Source organism: Kogia breviceps, chromosome 6 (assembly GCF_026419965.1).
Source record: "Kogia breviceps isolate mKogBre1 chromosome 6, mKogBre1 haplotype 1, whole genome shotgun sequence".
In the NCBI taxonomy this organism is placed as follows: domain Eukaryota; kingdom Metazoa; phylum Chordata; class Mammalia; order Artiodactyla; family Physeteridae; genus Kogia; species Kogia breviceps.
Window position 1 is genome coordinate 54,649,515 of NC_081315.1, and position 25,706 is coordinate 54,675,220.

The window sequence follows — 25,706 nt, forward strand, 5'->3', positions numbered from 1 at the left end:
GACTCCTAGGAGTTACCAAGAGACACAAAAGTTGGAAAAACCATTTATTGTCTAATAGAAGACAAACAATGCAAGAAACTGAGAAGTGTGGCTTTCTGTACTTGGTTTGAGAATAATTTTTACCTTCCATCAAGGAGAAACCACGGAAAGAAATGAAAGGTTACAAGGCAGAGTTCTGGGTACCAAAGGGAAAGGATGGAGGGGAATTCTGCACAGAAGCATTTCAATTAAAAGTTCATAAAACCTGGAAGGTGATAGTGAGCAGATTATAGTATACTGACATGGAACTTATGTCCTGTGTCTTCATTTATTCAGTAACTCACCACATATTTATTGTGCACCTACTATTATCAGGCATGGTGCCTGGTTTTGAGGACATAAGAGTAAGCATCACAGACACAACTCCAACTCTCATGGAGTTTACTAAAGTTTAGCATGGGGGAAAAGCATTAAACAATTTATGTGTGATCAGTGTTCAGAAAGAACCATAGGTTACTGTAGTAAAAACCTTGACAAGAAAGTCAATATGTTTATTTTCTTCCAAGGAATTAGTCCAAAGTATAACATTTTTATAATGTCTTTTTTTTTTAATTCCTTTTTTTAAAAAATTTTGTAACACTTTGCCATGCTGACTTGTATCTGCTTCCTTTGCTTAACAGGAGTAAATTAATTTAAGAGACACTATACCTCTACTATGGTGTTGAACTCAAGTGTGGGCTTGGATCAAGATGATGTTGCCCCTTCACTATAGTTCATATGCGAAAGAAGAGGAGATAGAAAACTAAAAGAAAAAGAAAACTGAGTTATGAAAACCACAGCATTAAAACGCTATTCAGAAGGATAGAACTGATTTATATGAAATCTTAGGAACCTTAAACTTTCAAGTTCATAACACACCCTTCAATTGCAAAAGTTATGCACTGGGAAATCTGAACACATCCAAGAAAGTTCTATAATTCATCTTGCAAAAGTGGTAATCAATTCTCTATTCTAAAATTCACACCATTCAGTCTGTCAGCATTGATTTGCTGAGCACACACTGTGTGCCAAAAACTGTTAAAGACCCACGGGAAAGAGTCCTTATCCTCAGTAGAGAGAGTCTCCCAAAAGTAAATGTAAAAGATAAATTTAAGGTAAGTTTGAGATGCAAATAATGGCTACAAATAAGATTAAAATCACTAATATAGTGTAGAGTGACTAAAGTTTCTGTTTTAGCTAGAATGGCCAAAAATTCTTTTTTGAGTTAACACCCAAATGATGAGTACAAATCTCTGTTTAAAGATCTAGAAAACAATGTTCTGGCTGAAGAAACAACATTTCCAAAAGGCCAGAGACAGAAAAAAATTGAATTTGAAGACAAAAGGAAGACCAGAGGGGGTCGTATATAGTAAACAAGGGAATGACATCAGAGAAGCATGCTAAGACCAGATCTTGTAAAACAGTGGTTTCCAAATGTAGTGTCACCTGGGAACTTGTTAGGAATGCAAATTTTCAGGCTCCTCTACAGACCCACTGAATCAGAAACCCCAAAGTGGCACCTAGAAATCTATGTTTTAACAGGCCCTCCATGGGATTCTCATGCCCACTAAGGTTAGAGGCCTCTTGGAGAGAACAATGATTCTCAACCCTAGCTGCATATTAGAATCATCTAGAGAGGTATTTAGTCTACTTATGTTGAGGCTTACCCCAGACCAAATGAATCTGTATCTCTGGGGCTGGGGTTTAGGCATCTATATATTCTTTAAAAGCTCTTTAGGTGATTATGAGACAATGATTATTGGAACTACTGACATAAGGGTCTTGAAAGTCATGGTAAGATGTTTGAATTTTAATGGGAAGCAACTGAAGGCTTTTAAACAGAGAAAAGTTTGTCGAATTTAGAAACGTCACTTCAACTTCTATGTGAAGGATGAAGAGGGTCAAAAATGAAAAAAAAAAAAAAAAAAAAAAAAAAAGGAGGTCACTGTAGTATCCAAGGAAGAGATGATAGTGGTTTAGATCAAAGTTGTAGCATTGGAGATTTCATAAGTAGATTCAGAACATATTTTATAAAACAACCTCAAGATTTATAGATGGATTTTATGAAAGAAATGAGGAAAAACAGGAGTCTAGCATAAGTCTAGGTTTTTGGCCTGAGAATTAGGGTCCAAACTTTTCTCTGTGGAGGATGTCATGCAGGGGTAGCTGCCAAGGGATGATTTTATGAAAGAAATGAGGAAAAACAGGAGTCTAGCATAAGTCTAGGTTTTTGGCCTGAGAATTAGGGTCCAAAGTTTTCTCTGTGGAGGAAGTCATGCAGGGGTAGCTGCCAAGGGATGATCTTCAGCCCTGTTAAATTTGAGATGGTATCTGACATCCAGGTGGAGAGGCTGAATGGGCAGCAGAACACACGGACAAATCTAGAGCTCAGGGGAGAGGTCAGGGCCAGACACACAGTCATTACTGCTTGATGGTATTTGAAGCCATAAAATCACATGAGATCATCTAGGTTGACAGTGTAGCTACAGCTCAGCGTAGCACTGAGCTGGTGTATGGACAGAGTACAAGGTTGACTCATGAGAGCCCACAAAGTGTGATGGCCCCAGACTGTGAAAGCACAGGACAACTGAAGAAGATCTCAAGGTCTCTGTGTTGCCCCGTGGCACAGTCCCACCACCAGTTCTTTTTTTGTTTTAAATATACATATTTTTATACATTTATTTATTTTTGGCTGCGTTGGGTCTTCATTGCTGCACACAGGCTTTCTCTAGTTGCGGCGAGTGGGGGCTACTCTTTGTTGCAGTGCGTGGGCTTCTCAGTGCGGTGGCTTCTCTTGCTGCGGAGCACGGGCTCTAGGCACGTGGGCTTCAGTAGTTGTGGCTTGTGGGCTCAGTAGTTGTGGCTCACAGGCTTCAGTAGTTGCGGTGCACGGGCTCTAAAGCACAGGCTCAGTAGTTGTGGCGCACGGGCTTAGTTGCTCTGTGGCATGTGGGATCTTCCCGCACCAGGGCTTGAACCCATGTACCCTGCATTGGCAGGCAGATTCTTAACCACTGTGCCACCAGGGAAGCCCCACCGCCAGTCTTGAAAGTAAAGTGACTTTAGAAACTTTCAAGCACTTCGTAGTGACTACTGGCCACTGAATAAATTAAAACGAGGATACACTTCAAAGTTCTACCTACCACTGGGAAATCTTTACATGAATCCAAAGAGGAATCTAAGGATCAGACACAGTAAGTAGTTTGTCTAAGTTCACAGTTTCTGTATTCTGCCAGAACTTGGCCTGGGGAGATGGTGCTCACCAGTGCTTCCAATGTACATGTAGCCTCCGGGCAAGGGGACCAAGAGAGGAAGTTGTGGTTGTACACAGTTAATCCAATCTGGGACTGAAGGGTGCTGAGTCAGACTGGCTTCGATGATGACTGGGCAGGGGGGCAAGAGCCAAGACGGTATTACAAACCAACGAAAAAAGTTCAAATTCCTTACCCGAGAAAGCAGGTCAGCTGGGAAAAGCCAGTATCCAGTATCATTGCACATAAACAAGAAACAGACAGTTGAGTTATGGTGTCTGGCACTAACTGAGAACGAGTTAGAAGTATAAATTTTCAGGTCCCTACGCAGACCAACTGAATAAGAAACTCTGAGGTGGCTATGAGCAAGCTATGTTTTAACAAGCCCTCAGGAGATCCTGATGTGCACTAAAGTTAGAGGCCCCTTGTGGAGAACAATGATTCGCAGCTTCCTAAAAGTCGCCTATTCCTCAAATGCAACCTATGACGAACTCTCCCAGGAAAATGGCTGCATCAACAGAGCTGGCACACATTCCTATGTTGAGATAACTCGGTACTCTCCCTACAGCACAGCCAATTACAGTCCCTTCTGCTCTTAATATTTTATAAAAATATAAATATATTTCTCTCCATATATATATATATATATATATATATACACATACAGATATATACACACATATACACATATGTGTGTAGACAGAGAGATACATAGGTAGGTAGATAGATTTCTCTCTACTCTGATTATTTCCACATTTCATTAGGAGTCAAGCTATAACATCTCCCAAAATTGTAATAGCAACTAGGTTCTCTGGAGCTTTCTAGAACACAGGATTTATTCATAGTGTATTAAAAATAAATTTTAAAAAACAGAAAAAGCATTATTAGAAAGTAACCATATCTCAAAAATAACACTCATACATGCAATTTCCAAGATTAATAAATAATGGTCAGTGTGACGTTTTGATTTCTTCCTTGGCCAGGAATGCACGGTCCCTAAGGATAAATAGAATACAAACTTAGTCATAGAGTCACAGAACATCAGTTCTAGAAGGAATCACAGGAAGCTTATAGTCAACAGTTTCCTAATTTTAGATCTCTGGGCTCTTAGGAACCAGTGGAGGCAATAATGGAGATCTGGGAATGACTGTCACTGTGTCATAAGGCTCAACAGAATGGTACAGGTCTACGAGTAATTTAAGCTTTTCATGTGAAAAGATCATCAACCAGTATAGAGAGAGAATAATTTGTACTCACTGGGAATTTTAACCAGCAATTTTGTATATTTTTGATCATTAACAGATAGGTACAATTGTTAATTACTTAATAAATATTTTAACTGGCTTAAAGTATTTCAAAACATAAGATCCAACAGGCAGAACAAAAAGAATCACTGATCTAATTCAAACCCTTAATTTTTAAGTATGGGGAAGAGTACCAAGGTAGTTTCATGGGTGCAGTTCAAATTCTATAACATCCTCATAGGTTAACATGTTTCTAAAATTTTTCCAAGCACAGCATATAAAAAAAGGCCTCTCCCTGAAAATTTTAGGTTAATGGCTAGGGCCAATAAATGGGGTCAAAGACTTCCCTCATCATTATGCTAAGTCTTGGTGTGGTACCACAGTTGAAGCCAAAGGTGACAATGACGTGCAGCTGACCAAACAGAAACAGAGATCTTACAGTGACTTAATTTTATCTGGACCCACATCACTATGCTTGGTCTGCCTTCTTGTCCTGGCAGCCAGTTAATTCCATCCTCAGAGCCAGGTATGCAAAATAAAGGACTATATGAAGCCAGGCAGGAAAGCATGAAATATTGGCGCCCTATAAGCAAGATCAAATATCCTGTAAGCCCAAAAGAAGTATTACTGCAAGATTCCAATCACTATGTTAAAAGCATCATGTTTCACAGATAATGCTAAATAAAACGCTTCCCACTGTGTTTGGGTTGCTAATGTTTGCAGAATCTCTCACTAAGTGCTATTCTTCCTATTCTCTTGGGCTTACATACTCAGACTGGGTCCCTCTATGTTCATGACACCCAAGTATCTAATAGCACAGTCCTCTCACTCTAAAGATCTTCCACTTTTAGGGACATCACCAGGCAGAAGAAGGCCTTCCAGAAATCTCTTATGTTTTAAATTGGGGTTGGAAAGTTCTATCAGCTAATCAAACAACTCACAAAGACCTCAAAAGTCTACTTTGATAACGCCATTTAAGTTCAAAAATGCATTTTCTGGTAGTTGGAGCTAGGGACCCACCATGCCACATTTATCTCCATCCCCCCCAATTGCCTCCATAGACTTATAGCCTTTTTTTTTTTCATGGAAGACTCTAGACTGGAAACAAAAACAGATATAAGATAGCATATTAACTACTATTACCAAATAAAAGAAATATGAAAACAAGACTCTGAACAACAGTATATACCACCTAATGTCATAGAACTCTTTATCACTATCCCCAAAATGTCTCACTCTGAGGTTCATAATTTAAAATACCTGACCAAAATGAAAAGCCTAAGAAGTATGTTAAAATTATGACTAATGCCTCATTAATGCCATTCCAGCCAGGGTATGGGCTATATCACACCACTAAAGGGACATGTTTCCTAAAGCAGAAGTAGTGTGCTGTGTAATGCACTGAATGATTAGTGGTCAGCTGCATAAAACTGAAGTATTATAATAATAACAACAATAAGAGGTCAATCACAGTCAATATATCTTTGTCAGCTCTGAAGAATCTAATACATGGAACAAGATATTTTCACTTTATATTTCTAAGTAGAACCTAAGAAAGAACTTTCTATATGGCAGAGCTATATATAAATAAGATGAAAAGTAGTGAGTTTCCCAACCTTAGAAGTCTTCAGGAGAACACAGATTAGAGTATCCCTCAGAGAAGATGATGCTAAAGGAGTCCTGCATCAAGTGGAGAAGGTCATCTGAAAATTACAGGATTTTCACCAAAGTATTCACTTCATAGAAGATTGTATTTTCCACAAGTTAGGTCACAGGCTGAGTTGGGTAACTGCAGCACATTTTTTTACTTTGCAAACTAAATCAACAACATTATTATTAATCACAAAATATTAAGGACAAATAATTATAATAAATGGAAAAAGAAAGAAAGGGATTGTAGTAACAATCATCGACTTCTCAGAGCCAGGCTGTGTGAAAGATGCATTAATATTCTGTAAGCCCTCAACATTAACAAGCATTACTTTCTTCTCTTTACTGACGGAAAGAGACTTCCACAAGGTTAAACAACTTGTTTAAAGTCACAAGCTGGTAGGTAGTAGAACCAGAAGTGGAGTTCAGGTTTGTCTGATTCTAAACCAATACCATGCCCGCTCCCAACATGAACCATCTCCCTAAACCACTTTACAAAAGTTTTGACTTCTGTCATCAATGGCATTTTACCAAATTGAACTCTTCCAAAGTATCATAACTCTAAATAGCTTGGCCACTATTTCTCTTCATTGGTGTTTACTGATTATTCTCGCTACAAAACTCTAAACTGGATATCTTCTAAACATTTTATAAAAGTAAGCTATAACAATCTAGATAATGCTTTTCAAAACCCTTCAGGCTATATAATATCCTTTCTTTGTTTTTTAATATTACTGACTCTGGAGTTAGACATTAAGTGCAATCATATATCCCTATTTCTTCAATCAATAAAATAGAATTTTTAGAAATTTGTTACAATTATGGAGTATTTGAACCTGTTTATCGAAGGACTGACAATTCAACTGCAATAAGAGCAATGATCTCTTGATATGTTTAGTTTATGTAGTCTAATACTGCTCAAAAATTAATCAACTCCTTTGAAAATAAATGTTTGAAAAAAAATACCATGTGTTTAAAATTTCTTATTTTAGAGATAGAGTATTCAAAGTCTGCCAACCTTAATAAAAAGTACAATTGAGTTTTTTTTTTTTTTTTTTTTTTTTTAATTAATTAATTTATTTTTGGCTGCGTTGGGTCTTAGTTTCTGTGCGAGGGCTTTCTCCAGTTGCGGCGAGTGGGGGCCACTCTTCATCGCAGTGCGCAGGCCTCTCACTGTCACAGCCTCTCCCGTTGTGGAGCACAGGCTCCAGACGCGCAGGCTCAGTAGTTGTGGCTCACGGGCTTAGTTGCTCCGTGGCATGTGGGATCTTCCCAGACCAGGGCTCGAACCCGTGTCCCCTGCATTGGCAGGCAGATTCCTAACCACTGTGCCACGAGGGAAGCCCCAACAATTGAGTTTTTTATTCTAAATATTTTTTCAATTTCACTGTGATAGGCTGACAATCGTAAGATAAAATCTCCCTTTTCAATTGTATTTCTAGTTAATCTCTCTACACTTCTAACAGTATTAAAAACATACAAGTGAATTCATGTCATGCCTCCTTGTCAACCATCCACATTGTAAGGAGCATATTTAGGTAACTTGGGGTAACAGAACTGCTAGGTGCTTTGCTGTCAGTCGACCTGGGTGCCATTCCAGCTCTTCCATCCACTCTAAGGACCTAACAACAAATATTGTCAGTAGTCTTTGAATCAAAATATTTAATGAAACATTGATTTTTCTCTACCTTTTCTATGGTTTTTCATATATATGTGTGCATATGTGTATGCTTATGAGTGTGTATATAAACATATATGTATGCATATATGTATTTCCATACACACACATACATATAGTAGATACATTAAATGACATAAAATAAAATGGGATTTAATATCGAGATCAACTCATTCACTAACAGCATACTGTGTGTGTCTTGTTTTTTTGAGTTAAGTAAACTTGATCAAATTACACTTTATGCTGTAAGCAAAAATCATTAAAACAACATTAGAAATACTCCTTAGAGAATAGGAAGAAGTAGGGGATAGAAACATACAGTTAACACAGTAAGAAAGGAGAACATTTCAGATGGAAGAATTACAGCTATAGAAGGAGGTTTCCTAAATAAGGCACCAAATTCACCAAACTTGAAAGATTGAAGGACCTAGATGATAGGAGAAGAAGTCAGATTTTTCAAAATCAACTTCCAAACACTCTCAGATAAAATTTGGGGAACAAATTCTAGAAAAAAGTTACTGAGAAAAAATACCTCCCTAAACTCCAGAGAAAAAGCCCATGACTTCAGCAAACTCTTTCTATGAAGAAAAGCAACATAATCAAGGAATACAAATCCTTGCCCTTCTCTCATCCTGAATGCCCATGCAAGCCTGCCAATATCAACTACATGGTCACTGAATTTGGTCTTAATAAACATCACTAGGTTTTATCCTCCTTTTTCTTTTCTCTCTCTCCCTTTTGTATTATATTTGCTCCTATATTCAGCTAAATACTGACTAAGACTACCTTGGCTCTCCCATGTATTCATTACATATATTATAAAGTTCATGAAATCAACTTACCGCACCGTCTCTTCATTTTTATGGCCATCACAAATATCTCCTACCTTCCTCAGAGGCTCCTCTTCCTACCCACCCCAACCTCTACCATCATTGGTGATCACTTTAACATATATGGTTATCTTTTCAATTGTCTGGTATCACAAATATTGCTTTCTCCAGGAAGCCTTCTACTATCTTTCCAAGCATAAATATTCTTTCCACCATTCACTCTCACATGTCATCTACCCTAGTCTTAGAGCATTTAAAACATTCGGCCTTGTACTTTGGTTCTATGTTTGCATACCTTATTTCCAGTACTCTTGGAAGACAAGGATAATGCCTGGCTTACCCCAGTATTCCCCACAGCACTCAGTCTAGCACTTTGCATATCCTAGCACTTCAGAAAGCTTTATTAACTTGGTCAGTATTCCTAGAAGCAAAGATTGTCACACGAGTAACAGTTTTTGCAGTTGAGGACCTTGAGTCTGGGTTTACTTTGCAAGAACTCTATGACCTCAAAGCCTGATTATGCACAAAGGCATCATATCAACATCTCGCTGTGCTTTTGTTCTTGTTCTAATGATAATTTACCAAGAAGAAGATATTAAAGATGTGGTCAGCACTATTTTCACAGTTCTTAAAGCCTTTTTTGAGTATCTTTTAAAAATCTGTATTAGAGTTATAATGAAGTCCTAGTTGCCACTGCATGGAGAAGAATGGAAGCATGCATTACTTCCCAGGCCAACTTCCCCTCCCCTTTTATTTTCTGTTTTTCCATTCCTACACAAAGAAAGATGTGTAATATCACATTTACCTTTTTCCCAATTTTTAGCTCATCTTTAAACTTAATTTAAAAATTTACTATACCAAAGATAGAGAAGATAATGGGAAATAAATCATAATCAAATTGATATAAATCAAATCATAAGCTGAACAAGTGGTACTCATAAATAAACATGAATAGTTTAAAGTAATTACAAAATAACTATTAAAAGGAAATATTTTCAAAATCACACAAGAGAAATATAGCCAAAAACTTTGGAAAAGGCTTGACATATGTATGATTTGGGGTTTATGCAAATTAGGTGCAAAATGTGAAAATGATCAAAGACTTTGCCAAACCTTCCTTCTTCACCCCAGATAAGCACAAACTGGCTGCCTATCTATTTGAGAAAGAAGGCATGGTGGGAAATGTAACCCATAGCCCAGATCCAGCAAGGTTCAGCACAGGCAGGTACCACTCACAACTAGGATTAATACTGTCAGCTCCCGTGGGCCATGGCTTGACCAAATCTCACGAGAAGCAATGAGGCTTGTTATGGTACTGTTTCTCCCAGAGTAGTTAAGCTAGTGGACTGGTACCCACTTTTTCCCTTCTACTAATGGAAATTAAAGGATATAGGAGCTTTGAGAATCTTCTAATCCTGCACTGCTAAAACAGCCTGGTGTAGGTGCCTAGAAGTAAAACAAGGTTCCAGTCCTTTGTTCCCCAGACCTACTAAGATCTCTTAAATCAGCATGTAAACTGTGAAGACACAAATCTCCCTCTGTCCCATCAATAAACACATGACACCTTCCATAGACACGTTTTATGGGAGAAAAAGGTGGGAGGCACCTGGCTTTTAGAGATCAGGTTCTCCTCATAAAAGCAAATGTTCAAATGTCAACATCTAAAGATCAGTCCTTGAAAACCCTAAGTCCACTATAAATAGCTACAGATTTGCAACTATTTTTAGTATTATTATTTTTCATAATTACTAGGCAAATGTTCTCAATCCCAAGCACACTGGCTCATAATACTTTTTAAAATAGTCTTCTATTTAGTCTGCAGTCTTCTGCAGCTGGACTTACTGAAATAGGCAGAGCGAGGACATGTTTCTGAAGGGACCAAATCCCAAAGTAAAAGTCTTGAGGCAGGGAAGTCTTAAGGCTGTTTTCTTTATAAGTTTGCAGTTGTCCGCAAAGACTTCATTTGGCCATGCACACTCCAAATCTTAAAAGGGTTAAGTTACCTCCAATACTAACCAGAAGTGACTATCAGATATTTTAGAAAAAGGTTCTGCTTATGGTTCCCAAGTTGTTAACTTCAAGCTTCCAAGACTCCCTGCCCTAACAGTGAAGACTTCCCATTAGATGCCTCAGGAGGCCTAAGACTGGTCTTGAGTGAGAACAAGGCAGGAGGAAGAGAAACTAGGAGGAAGAGCATCTCCCACCTGTGTTTTTACCAGGCCTTTCCTGAGTTTATCCATTTTACATATTATTTTATTAGATAACCCCTTGTGATTTCATTTGGAGGAAGAATTCCAAATGTTAAAAAATATTGAATACTTCTGTCCTAGATAAACTCCCTTGATCTTAAAATCAGCCCACAAGGAAATCACTGAGCTGGATAACCCGAAAGAGCCATCATCACTCAGTTCTTCCACGCCCAACCAGTTTCCTCTGATGCAATCCAGGGGAATTAACAAAGCAATATTGTTCTAGCAAGTCTAGAAAAATGCAGTTTCATTATGTTATGAATACATGACATAAAGCCTACTAACCAAATAACCCTTTATTTTGGCAAAGCTGAAGACCACAAAGTATGATTGTGAGCCGCCACTACACACAGGGGAGATTTAATCGTGTTACAGGGCAAATGCCAGGGCTCTATGGAATAAAGAAATCTATTTTCAGCTGGGATTCTCAGCCAGAAGTGTCTTCCCACTCAGAAGTGTGTGAAATGCCTGCCATCACCATGACTCCTGACCACTGGACTCTCACCTCAGAGACACAGAAGCAGAGAGGCAAAGCATGTCAATGGTCTCCAGCCACAGACCGCTGGGAGCACATCTGCAGTTGACAAGCTGGGTTTATTACATGTTGCACGGAGCAAGAACGCACACCAAAGGGATCCGTGAGCATGTCAGTAAGAGAGCTTTAGAAAGAACCTAATAACAGGATTAGGCTTTGGTTGGGTAATTTGGAGGAGGGTCTAGAGAAGCAGGCTTTTTAAAAATTGGATGCTGTCAGAAAACAAGAACAACTCCATGTTTGAATATTGTAACAAGTCTCACCTATAAGTGGGCAGACTAGAGCAGACATAAAGCTGCAACTGGTAAAGAATTAGCTGTCACTCATAAAACGTAATCTTGTGATTCACTTTGTTATAAAGCAGAAACTAACACACTATTGTAAAGCAATTATGCTCCAATAAAGATGTTAAAAAAAACACAACAACGTAATCTTGGCAAAGAATCGGAAAAGGTCATGCTAGACAGGAACAGATATTGTTCTTTGCTACACTGGGTGAAAATAATTGTCAATTCGTTCATGCAGAACACTTTGATGTTGATTTCAGAAACCCACAGAATAATATTTTAGTTATTATGCATATCTATGTCTAGATCACATTCTAGACCTCAGCTCTGAATATATCACTCAAGGCGTTTTTCTGTCTTCCGCAATAATGCCCATGTTAAAGGACCTTTTCTGTGATGATTTCATAGAGTTACCTGGAATAAGTAGACTCTACTGACTCTTTCAGTCAAGTTTCTAATGTCTAGAGAGATAAAAACAGCTAAGCATTACTGCTTGCTTTTCAAACTATCTGGGGTGAGTAAACAGTTTCCTCTCTCCCCAGTTGGTCTTGGACTGATAATTTTGTAAAACACAAGGAAAACTAATTACTAGAAAAATAAAATGAAAAAACAAGACACAAAACACCAGCCCCAACTTTTTATTATTATTATTAGGCCCAACACAAATATAACTCTGTCAAAACTGTCAAAAAAGTTTATTTATATAGTCTCGCCTTCCGTATTTGTCACAAACCTGAGTCTATGGACACATTTTGAGTAGTACTGCTTTTTTAACTTTAATTAAAGCATTCTGTTTAATACAAATTAATTCTGTCTCAGAGCACTGCCCATTTCAAACATACATAGTATGCCACAGGCAGTATTAGCAAAAAAGAGGTAAGGCGTTTCACTCAGGGAGAAGGCCATGCTATGAACTTTCCAACCTCAGTGAAAAATAAATACCTGTGGCTGTTCCTTATGAGCAAGAGATCAAAGGACGCATGTAGAAAATCAGATCACTGTACTCCCATCTACACTAGTCTAAAGTGCACCCATCCAGGTAGGGCTTCACTGGGATTCTTTTCCATGGCAGGGGACTTAACTTCATGGTTGCTGGGCAGAGATGTTCCCATTGGTATTTTTAGGGCAGGAGTGGCTGTGCTTTCTACTGGGACAACTTGGATTTGATTATAATCCCGGAGCTTCCCAGGGCAATGGCTTTATAGCCCATCAGGTTAATCCTCAGGCATCTATGTTATCTCAGTATCCCTGCTTCCCTTCCTAAGGTCAAGAAGGTCAAACCTAAATCCCTACACAGCAAGCTAAAGGAACAAAAAAGGTTTAGGAATCAGCTAATCAGCCAAATTTATTTACATTCCCATCAATTTTACTTCCTACTTCATCTCTGCTAAGGAGCTTATCCTGTCCAATGCAATTCTGCAATTTTAAGAACTTGTCCCCAGCTTAATGAAGTAGCCACTGGTGTTATCACTGTAATGTATTGATCTGCTCCCTGTAACCGTGCTTCTCTTCCTGCCATCATCTTTACTCTTCCTCCATAGCTGCTATCAGCTGGAAACTCTAGAAGAGGCTTCTGTTTCTGTATACCCACATAGGCAGCACTGCCTGCTGTAGGCTAGACACTGCCCTCTTCCTGCATCAAGTGCAAGGCCTGAGCCACTTATGTCTGGTTCGAAATTCTGTCCCCATTCATAAAATCTCTCTAGAAGATACTTCCTTATACCACATTTTTTTAAGTTAAACATGATCCTGATATGTATGTCTAATATAAACACACACATACATGTATACCAGATATTTTGGCACTTAAAATCTATGGCAAATTTAACATCTTTGCGGTCTGTGGGGATGGTAATTGGGACTGTTTCTCTCACCATTTCACAATATGCTTGGAAGAGTGCTTGACCCATAACTGGCTTCCCAGAGATAGCTTTAATTAATTAATGGATCAAAGAATGGAACAAATGAATACTTGTGGTTTACACTGGTAGAGACGCGCACGCGCACACACACACACGCTATATCAACATACACACAATGCCAACATTTAACACCGTATCTTAAAGATGAGAAATTAATCCTAATAATTAATGTTCGTTCAAACTTCATATCTATTTTCCTCTTACTTACAACAACTTGCTATTGCCCCAGATTTCTGTAACTATAACTAGATAATTTGATGTGTACAGTAAGAAAATTACTGGGCTTCCCTGGTGGCGCAGTGGTTGAGAATCCGCCTGCCGATGCAGGGGACACGGGTTCGTGCCCCAGTCCGGGAAGATCCCACATGCCGCGGAGCGGCTGGGCCCGTGAGCCATGGCCGCTGAGCCTGCGCGTCCGGAGCCTGTGCTCCGCAATGGGAGAGGCCACAACAGCGAGAGGCCCGCGTACCACAAAAAAAAAAAAAAAAAAAAAGAAAATTACTGATTGCTAAGTCGGGTTTAAAAATCACTATGATAACCCATTAAAATAATTTCCTTGCCTTCTGTCTTCCTTAAACTGATTTTCAAGCTTCAAATCTTCTACCTCAAGCTTCAGTCTTAACCAAGGAGATAAAAAATACGTAATCTTTTTATGCTGTAAAACTTAAAAATAACACTAAATTAAATTTTATACTCAGCATATTTTACTTAGAAGTATTATAAAACAGTACCTTTTAAAATAATTTATTTCTTTTTATATCCTGGTAGTGTTGAATCAACCTCTCTCAGTGAATACTTTAAACTTAGTCTTTTTAGAAAGCACTACCTATTGTTTTATTCAATGACTTAGTTAATTCAGATCTATTCAATGTTTGTGTGGATTGAGAGGAATGTGAGAGATTCCTTGTGTCTTCAAACCCCAGAGCATGGTCCAGCACCAAATGTGACAGTGCGGTCCTAAACTGACAGAGTCGAACTTGGAGATTTGGACCTGCCACACATGCTCTATTCAGTTTTCCATCCTGACTTCTAAAACGCTACAGAACATCAAGAGGCAGTACAAGACCCCCAAATAAAGCCTATAACCATTAATCCACCAGCCTTGGGTAAAAACATATAGTATCATAACTCCTTTGGGGTGTGGTTATGCATAGAGAGTAAAGTGGCAGAAGATCCAAGGTATTGTTGGGGGACCAGCCAAGGTAGAAGGAATGCAAGGAATATCTTGAGAACTCCCAGAAGAGAGACAAAACAAAGACAATAGCTCTGAACTCCCAAGAAACAGCAGCCTGGCAACCATAGAAAGAAAAATGGTTGCTCTTTCTGAACAAAGACTTGGAGTCAACTGTGAATGGAAGAGACATAAACATTGACACACTTTTCAAATAACATCTGGAGATACAAAACAAATAAAAATACTTCACATCTTCACAGCATGTGAAGAAGGATCAGTTACTACTGGCCTCATCCGCAAAACTAAAGAGCCATATACGGGTATTCTATTCAAAAATAAAGAAAAAAATGAATCAAACCCATAATACACAGAGAGAACTACATCTCATGTCCATAGAGTAATGTTATTTGAACAAATTCTGACAGAGGAGCTTCTCATTTCCCATTTTAGCATTCTTTGGGAAGAGAAAGAATGCTTTCAAATACTTTCTTTAAGAGGATAGCCAACGTTTCCACATAAGAAGGGAAATACTATCATTTTGAAGGAATCTATGCTTCTTTAGAAAGTTGTCAGAATGATTTTAAATAAATAAGGAAATAAAATCCCCAGTGTTACACAAGTGAACATATAAGCCAAGAATGCTAAAATAGTTGTCTTTGGTTTCTTAGACTAATGTTGTCTTCATGTCAAATTAAGCCAAAGCACACATCTTTGTCAGTAAAATGCTTTCTAATGCTTCTTCCTGAACTTAAAATATAATAGTGAGGTTTTCTTTCCACCTCTACTTTCCAAACCATGCTGAAGCCATGCTGCACTCCCAAACACCTGCAAACACACAGACACAAAACGCAGTGAGTCTTACCAGACCATCACAGTTGCTAATGGCAACAGAGGTTCCTGGAATGTCCATGATGTCACCAACATAAGCACAGTTAGCCTGCAAAGGCTCTGTTTTCCAGATTCTTTCTGAAGCACTTCCTGGTTGATGATCATTAATGGGGTCGGTTATATTCCCAGGCACCAGAGATGCCTCCTGCCATTCCACAACAGCGCCAGGAGCTACTAGCTGAGTGTTGGGCTTTAGTCGCAGATGAAAATCTCTTCCAAATGCTGTGATGTTAAAAAACAATTGCTCAGAGCTGGAAGACACGTCCCTCGCTGACCTCTTTTTGTGATTTGCAGAAAGAATATGGGAGAGATAGTGTCCTTCAAAATTTGTGCTGACTGGAGTCACCAGCTCATACTCTCTCTGTCTCTTTATTGGTAAATCTGTGGGGTGAAAAATAGAATTGTAGAACCCTGTATAACAAGAGAACACAGGAGGACATAACATAGGCATCAAGTGCCCACCTCACAAGACTGTACCTCGACTTGCATAATAAATATATTCTTGAACCATCTCATAAGTAGTAAATTTTGAGAATTCAAATCATTTCTCAAACGCATTTAGGTAACTCTGTGTTCAATGAATCATTTTTTAAGTTTTAAAAAAAGTTTCCTGCAATGTGAATATTCATCTCATTTATATTTTTGAGAATATGAACAGAATAACTTTCCATAAACTGTATCTGGTGTGCTTATAATCAACACATACTCCCAGTTAATTTATCATTGGCGTAACTGATAACTGCTACAAACTTTTAACAAAGTTGCTATTACGTTAGAAAAAGCTTTTTCTGATTGTTTTAATTTTTTCCTTGTAAGACTCCTAGAATTTATACTAATCACCATAGCTACTTTGTACTACATCTACCACTGGCCTGTAATTTATACACTGTAGTTCATGGTGTGGTAGTTTATACATATCTTTTCCATCATACCAACCCTAACAATCATACTTCACAGGTGAGGAAACTGAGATTCAGGAGGTGTGTGTCCAAGGTCAAATAACTGTGAAGCTCAGATATGTCTCCAAGTCATACTCCAAAGCCCATACACTCATGCTGCTACATCATGTTGTATCCCATAAATCACAGAACATTTTCAGCAAATGAGGAGAATGGAGTAAAAAAGAAGAAATAATCATCTATAAACTGAATACACTAGTACTGGTTAGTCAAGAGCAAATGGCATTGTCATTTTGCACCATATTCCTTACATGGGAAAGACACTCATTTGAATATGAATTCAATATTTGGGGTTCACTTTACAACACACGTGGCCACTTACATGTTAAACTGAATTTCACAATTAGAACTTAATTTCCCAAGTTTAGCCAAATGAGAGTACTGTGTCTGCTGAAATGCAAACATCCTGGGGAAAGATAACACATTAAGTCAATCATTTCTCCCATAATAGAAATGATTTTGAAGACAGAAGGATATGAAGAGGGCAACAGGATGAAGAAAGAATGCATGGAAAGGAAAATCTGAGAACATGAAGTTAAAAGTTCCTCCACCTTCATGATTCTAGCCTACCCTGAAAAAATTATATGATTCACAAATACTGCTCACCTATGGAAACTTCATGCATGTTATCTAACATATTAGCATACATTAGCATATGAGGCCCATAAATGAACCTACAACCTATGGTCTTAAAGTATCCTTATAGAATCACTATGTTTTCGTGATTTTCCTGCTTTTTTTTTTTTTTTTTTCCTGGTACGCGGGCCTCTCACTGTTGTGGCGTCTCCCGTTGCGGAGCGCAGGCTCAGCGGCCATGGCTCATGGGCCCAGCGGCTCCGCGGCACGTGGGATCCTCCCGGACCGGGGCACGAACCCGTGTCCCCTGCATCGGCAGGCGGACTCGCAACCACTGCGCCACCAAGGAAGCCCCTATTTTCCTGCTTTTTAAATAACTCAAAAAAAATGTATTAAGTACCAGAAGACAAATGATGGTCTTTTGCAACTTGGAAATTCCTTGAGTGCATGTTTGTTACCATTATGCCACTTATAATGACCGATGTATTTAAACAAAATATCCCCCTTTATTAAATGCACAGAGTAAGTAAAATTGTTGTACATATTTACTAGGCAGAGAAGGAGTGAGGGTGGTCATATCACAGAGTAGAGTGAAGCCTGGCTTCCACACTGAGGGCAGCAGTAACACAATTCCTGCTTCACAGGCTCTCTATATCACACTCAAAGACTTACACCAGGCACTGGGGTAAGCACGGGCACACAGATTCAGTCTCCCTTACAACCAAATCCTTGGTGAATACTTTTGTAAATTCTGGTTTAGAGAAAGAACTTGAAATTTTAGGGAATGAACTCAAGAGTCAAAGAAGCAGACTGATGGAGGGGAAAGTTTCCATAGGGATGGATGAATTGGGATCTTGGAGGTGGACGGACAAAGCCAACCCCAAATTAATTCCTTAAGGATAAGGAACTCCCCATTCAACTCAGTATTTCCAGTATCATCTAATATAAGATTTTGTACCTGCCAGGGTCTCTTATCAGTAGGATTTGTTTACATGTATAAGTTAGTAATGCAGGTAACTGGAGAACATTTGCTTTGTCTATGATGCTCCATGCACTGACTTACTACCCAAGGCCCATGAGCATCTGGCTGCACCAATAATTCCAGCTGTAACTCTTTCTTGAACCATCGGTTTACTGTGTCAAGGGAAGGAAAAGCGATGCTTCATTTAATGTATGGATATCTCATCTCCACTGAAGGGAATTCACACAACTGAAGTCTGTAAACAATATACTGATGCCTGCAGTAAGTGACTGGAGAACTAGAAAATTTAGGAAGAATGCAGGGAGTCTCCTCCACACCCAAGAGGATGCCCAGAGTTTCATGCTTACAGTAAACCATACACCCTAGATTCTCTGGGATGAGTCCATTTTTCCACTGTCAGACAATGTGTTCTGAACTTTTATTCAAAATAAAGATGGTGCATTTCTATAGAGCTTTGTCTTATCCAATGTTAAATAATAAGCCATTCCTAAAACGTACACATAAGAAACATTTTTGAAATTAAACTCTGAATGAGTCATTTTCCACTTGGGAATTAATGGAAAAGATGCATTTAGCCCCATTGGACGGTAGTTAATGGAATGGACAAAGGAGCTACCAAGTCACCTGCCATTTATTGCAGAATAAATATCAGGCACTCTGCTTTGTGCTTGAGAATATACCTTCTCTAATTCTTACAACAATCACAGTTGGTAGGTATCACTACCCTTTGTTTATAAATGAGAAAGCAGACCTAGAAGGCCTGACACATAGCAAACAAGGAGCCAAAGGAAATTTTCAATTCTGCTCATCTCGATGCTGAAGATCATGCTCTCACTCACTGCAGAATAGATGGAACACCTTGCTGTCAATTTTTTTTTTTTTTTTTTTTTTTTTTTTTTTTGCGGTACGCGGGCCTCTCACTGTTGTGGCCTCTCCCGTTGCGGAGCACAGGCTCTGGACGCGCAGGCTCAGTAGCCATGGCTCACCGGCCCAGCCGCTCCGCGGCATGTGGGATCTTCCCAGACCAGGGCACGAACCCGCGTCCCCTGCATCGGCAGGCGGATTCTCAACTGCTGCGCCACCAGGGAAGCCCTCAATTTTTAATTTAAGATCTGATTTTAAGAAAAAAGACCACAAGAATGATGACGTCCTGCCTACCTGAAGCCGGTCAACCTATTTTTCCTGTATTGTAGCTTCAAAAATTATTGTAAAAGGCTCTTAAATTCTTGGTCTCTGGGAGAAAAATAAAAGGGTGGTGGTTAAAGCTCAAAGCTATCAAAAGTATTTAATCTCAGCTTACAATCACATATGCAAACCAACATTAATTTACTGCTTTCAGAAATGACACATTTCACAGGCCCAAATACTTCTACAAAGCAATACAGCCTATGGTCAAGGAAGAGACTACAGTGTCAGAAAGCAGAAAAGTCAACACCTGAACTTGAGCAAGTTCTTTATTTTTTCTTTAGGCTTAGTATCCTCAATTGTTAACTAGAGGTTAGTAACAGTTCCAACTTCATAAGTTTGATGAGAGGTTTAAATGAGATTATCCAGAGGATTCAGTAAATTTTAACTATTTTAACTTAAATGTAAATTAGTCACTTATTAAAATAGTGCCCAGGCGCAATTTTAAAATATGAAACTACACAATTGTCAGCTGGGGTGGCTGAAGGGCCACAGCAATAGGCATGTAAAGGTTTGTGTGAGGCGTAAGTTCCACAAGCACAGAAAGCTGGGGCCACTGTAAAGCCACATTGTGGTCACTAATTACCCAAGCATAACTCAGAAGCAGTGAATTTTGCACGACCCACTGGCATCTGTGCCTGCCTGGTCCATTCCCACCTCCCCGCACCGACCCCGGTAGTATGGATGAACTGTCTGCGGTCTTACCTAAGAGCAAAGCCTCCGTTCGTGTACACATCCTAGCCCCTCTTGCCTTTGCAAGACGGCTTCAGCAATTGTCCTCAGTTTCTTTCCTCATCAATTTTCCCATCACTAGATCATTCCGACCAGTAAATAAATAAGCTGCCATATTTTCCATCTTTGACAAAAAACTTCCTTGATGCCACATCTGCCTCTAGCTAAGTCCCCATTATTTCACTGCCTTTTATAGCAAAACACTTTTAAAAAATTGAGTATATTAGATATCTCCAATTCCTCTCTTCCCACGCTTGTTCTTTCTTGAACCCACTCCAATCACGCTCTTGTCAAGGTCACTAGTAACCCCATGTTGCTGACACCAATGGTCAAAACTCCATCTTCTTACTTGCCCTATTAGCAGCATCTGACTCTATTTCTCTTTCCTTCTTAAAACACTTCCTTTCTTTAGCTTCCAGACACCATTCTCTTCTGGTTCTCCTCTTCTCCTCAGTGGTCTCCCCTTCCCATTCTCCCTCCTCATGTTCCTTTATTCTCATGACCTGAACGCACTGCAGTGTTGCGTGACCTGGTCCCAGACTCTCCTCTTCTGCATCTACCCTCCCTAGCCTGGTGAACTCATCCTGTCTCCTGACTTTGAATACCTTCACCATCATATATCTCCAGCCCAGGCTTCCTCCATAAGATCTTCTCTCGTCAATTCAATTGCCGCTGGATCCTCTCCCTGTGGATATTCACTAGGTACCTCAACACTTCCAAAAGTAAACTTCCTAACTTCCTGCTCCCAAACCTGCACCTCCTTGCCCATGTCAGTAAATGGCAACGCTATCCTCCCAGTTACTCAGACCAAAAACTTGACTAGACCATCCTTAATTCTTCTCACACCACATACCAAATCTTTTAATGAATTCTACTGACCCCATCTTCAAAACATCTCCAGACTCTGACCACTGCTCACCACGTCCCCAACTGCTACGCCAGTCCAAACCACCATCTTCCCCTTCACAGGTTATCCTCAAAACAGAGCCAATGACAGATCATGTCTTCTCCCCGAAACCCATCCCACTCAGAGAAAAACGGCCCACAAGGGCCAGCGCTGGGAATTCTCACATCTCAAGGTCACTGCGCTCACCATTTCCTCGGCTGAAGTGTCTTCTCCCCGACAGCTGTGTCGCTCGCCGCTCCATTCCTTCAGGTCTTTGCTTAAACTGGACGCTCCCATTAAGGTCTTTCCTGCCCCCAGTAACTGTCTCATTACTATCTCCCTTCTGCATTTTACTTCCACAAAACTTGTCACCATCTCACATACTCTAAATCTTATTTATATGTTTATTTGTTCATTGTTTCTTTATACCTACTAGCATATAAGCTTCACGAAGGCCAGGATTTTTATCTTTTCTCTTCACTATAGTTCTCCAGTGCCAGAAACTGACTCTGAAGTCACTCAGTAAATATATGTGAATGAATAAATGAGAGCAGTTTAGCCTGAGGGAGTAGTATCTAAAATTAGAGTCTAAAGTTAGAATGCATCTTCTTTTCCCCAAACAGTAATTTACCATCAAGCGATCAATCACAGCGAACCACCCAAGTTGTCATACACCTCTATTGCCCTAATTTGCTTGCAAATGTTGGGTGTATTTCTCACCATTCCTGCTGGCCTATAAATCAAGCATTTCATAGTATCCCAAACTTACATTTTAAGCTACTAAGAACAACGACAAAAATGGATCTAACCATGAAAACAGACCTCCTGGAACGCAGACACAGAGCCCCTCGTGCTTAGGAACCAGAGGCAGGAGATTAGCCCCCACTCTGCATCCCTCTAGACAGTCACAGAATCATAACTCTACAGGTCAAAGATGAACAAGACCTTGAAAGATCATCTCTTCCTTGCCTCTTTCTTACAATTAAGACATCTCAAGTAGAAGACATCATGTTTTCTTAAGTTAGAGGTGCAGTACCTTTCACCTACTCCCACCTTCTGGGAGGAGAGATTTTTCTCTGAGTATTTAGGCCTCTCCGTCCCCCTTAACTCACCCTTCCCCAGTGAAGAAGCATGACGGATGTGATTAGCAAGTCTGGGAAAAATAAGCAGTTTGCAAAGCTCAGCACCCCCTCGTCATTATTCCTGGCCTGGGAACGATCCTGATAAGGACGCTGTTCTCTTCCACCTCCCCAGCAGCAGGCTCTGTCTCAGCCCAGTGGACCTGACACAAGCTGGGTGGGGTGCCCTGTCCGCCAGCCCACTGCCTGCCCATGTGAGAGCCTTGTGTTCCTCCCCAGCCTCTTTTGTAAGAGATATTTTCACTATGTCTTTAGATTTTTCTGTTTCTCAACGTGTTCAGAACCCAGGCAGGTCAGAGGGGTATGTTTAATTGAGGACCCCTCAAAAGCTTGAACCACCTATAAGAAAAGGTACTGTCACATCTTTGCTGTCAGTCTAATGATAACATTAACAATTCTCCTGGTCAGGGAACTCTTTCATATCTAAATTCCTCATTCTAGAGTTTAACATAATGCCTTCTCCCTTCTTGCACTGCATGAAAAAAACCACCTTCTTGTGTATCTGTGCATGTGTGTATGTGTGATATGTATGTACTTCTTTTCACACACAAACACACAAATATTGCAGACAACTTACACCAAAGGATTTAAGGACCCAATGTTCTGTGCTTCCATATGCTTAAAGACCTTTGAGCTAGTCAGACTTTTTTTAAACATCTTTATTGGAGTATAATTGCTTTACAATGGTGTGTTAGTTTCTGCTTCATAACAAAGTGAATCAGTTATACATATACATATGTTCCCATATGTCTTTCCTCTTGCGTCTCCCTCCCTGTCACCCTCCCTATCCCACCCCTCTAGGTGGTCACAGAGCACCAAGCTGATCTCCCTGTGCTATGCGGCTGCTTCCCACTAGCTATCTATTTTACGTTTGGTAGTGTATATATGTCCATGCCACTCTCTCACTTTGTCACAGCTTACCCTTCCCCCTCCCCATAACCTCAAGCCCATTCTCTAGTAGGTCTGTGTCTTTATTCCCGTCTTACCCCTAGGTTCTTCATGACCTTTTTTTTTCTTAGATTCCATATATATGTGTTAGCATACGGTTTTGGTTTTTCTCTTTCTGACTTACTTTACTCTGTATGATAGACTCTTGGTCCATCCACCTCACTACAAATAACTCAATTTCGTTTCTTTTAATGGCTGAGTAATATTCCATTGTATATATGTGCCACATCTTCTTTATCCATTCATCCGATGATGGACACTTAGGTTGCTTTAGTCAGGCTTTCTGTTTTAATGTCAGCCCTGTTAGACTTTTCTAATAGTTTCCAAATTTTACTCATTTCTGAGGCTTTGGACCATTTACATATGTCTGTGTTTTAGCATGATACTTACACATAACAGACCCTCAGTAAATACAGGTTAAAGAAAAAGGAAAGTTGCCTCAAACTGAAACCTGAATGGGTCACTTTCACGTGTGCTGAGAAGAAAGTGTCATACCCTCTCTTCACCCTTAAAATATCTACACCAAACTTCTCATTTTCACCTGAGTATTCATCTTGTCTTCCTGACTTCACTATTTCTGTTCATGATGTGCTGATTCTCCCAAACTCCCACGCTGAAAAAACGGACTTCCTTTCAACTTTTTCCCCACTTTATATCATTCAAGTCCTACCAATCTCACCTTAAAATTTCTCTCAGGGCTTCCCTGGTGGCGCAGTGGTTGAGAATCCGCCTGCCGATGCAGGGGTCACGGGTTCATGCCCCGGTCCGGGAAGATCCCACATGCCGCGGAGCGGCTGGGCCCGTGAGCCATGGCCGCTGAGCCTGCGCGTCCGGAGCCTGTGCTCCGCAACGGGAGAGGCCACGACAGTGAGAGGCCCGCGTATCACAAAAGAAAAAAAAAAAAAATTTCTCTCAAATTAATCCCCTTCCTTCCAATCACCTTCAAGTTCTCATCACCTCACACTGAAAAGCTGCAAGTACCAAGTCCAAATGCCCCACATATAATTTCTCACTACCAAATGCCATATACATTGTATCAGTATATTTTCTAAATTACTGCCAGAAAAATTGTTTTGAAGTCTTGGATCTAATATGCCTAGGTTCTGCCACTCAGTACCTTTGTGATTCTGGTCACTTAAGACTTTTTATGTCAGTACCCACCTGAAAAAATTAGGGCAACAGTATTTAGTTCATAGGCTTGTTGTAAAAATTAAATGGCCTAATCCAAAGTGCTTAACACAGTATCCAGCACATAGTTAGTGCTCAATAAATGTTAGGTATTAATATTATTCTGTTATTCTTTACGAAGAGTTTCAACTGGCTCATCATTACTTCAAGATAAAATAAATTCAAAAAACTGATATCTGTATTTCCATGTCAGACCTGAAAATTGCTTGAAAGACCATCTACTAATCAAATCCCCTCACTTCACACATAAGAAACTAAACTCAAAGTTAGGTAATTTAACCCAAGTCAAAACTTAACTTTATCATTTAAGGCCCTCTGCATTCTGTCCCTAATTTCTTTTCAACATCATCTCCCATATAACCTAAAGAAACATTCTAATGTGCTCACTAGCTTAATCACTCCTGCCTTTAGAGCCCGACTCTATTGCATCAACCAGGGGAAACGTCTGTTGCTTTGTCTCCATGTATGCAAATCTCACCCAGCCCTCAGGGCCTTTCCCAAGTCTCATCTTTTCCATGAAACCTGCCCTGTTAAACTGCCTAAAGTACAGACCTCAGGGTCTAAACTTCCTAGCTCTGACTGTTGTGCAGTGACTGCATAACAGTTATAAAAATCTCTATGGGTGAAAAATTATATGTTTATGTCTTGTCCTTTCAGAGATTTTAAGCTCTTTGGGGCAGAGGTGTGATCTTAAACGTGTTTAAATGTCCCCAGTGTATATCAGTCTTTGAGGAAAAGAGAAATTAATGGCTATTTTTGGAAGTGGGGATTCTTGGGAAGGAGTGCTCTCACAGCATCACCCTGTAGCCCGGGCTTTGGGATCATTTATACTCCTTCACGCATTCAGCCACATATGCTCACAACTGAGGACGGGCAGGTTGGTATCCTTCTAAGTATGTTGTAGAACACTACACAAATGTTTCCTAGAAGAGACTAGATGTCCCCAGCACATTACGAAGACCACACTCTAGAATAGCAAGAGAAGAGAAGTCTTCAGTAGTACAATCAACATTGCTAGGACCTAAAATGGCTGCAGTACAAAGTCTCATGTATCACGGAAATTTTTAGCTGATCTAATTAAGACCAAACCTACCCCAGGCACACAGAATATTGGAATACTTGGGATTGATGCAATGTGGCTCTAATTTCCAAGCAAAGAAGGGGGCGGGCTATGACGGTTGAATACTAAAGGTCTGGAGTCAAAAAGCACTGCATTTGAAGGCTGGTTTCAATCTCATGTGCTCTTTAGCACATGAGCTTGAAATTATGAAAATTAAGGCTCAGACAGGTTACCTGTAAAATAGGAAGAAGAGATAAGACACATAAAGGGCTTAGTCCATCTAATAACATTTCAATAAATGAAAAATTAGCTGGTGTTATTATCA

At 39.7% G+C, this 25,706-nt stretch overlaps 1 protein-coding gene across 3 annotated transcripts in view; it reads right to left on the minus strand.

Annotated features, from left to right (window-relative positions):
* Positions 1-25,706, minus strand: part of ADAMTS3 (ADAM metallopeptidase with thrombospondin type 1 motif 3) — a 286,648-nt gene that overhangs the window by 249,157 nt on the left and 11,785 nt on the right. For 2 of the 3 annotated variants that reach the window (XM_059067187.2, XM_067035815.1), the window contains exon 3: positions 15,701-16,107. In XM_059067187.2, the coding sequence (XP_058923170.1) occupies positions 15,701-16,107 (407 nt within the window). The remainder of the gene's footprint in view (positions 1-15,700; positions 16,108-25,706) is intronic. The other variant, XM_067035816.1, reaches the window with a different exon arrangement.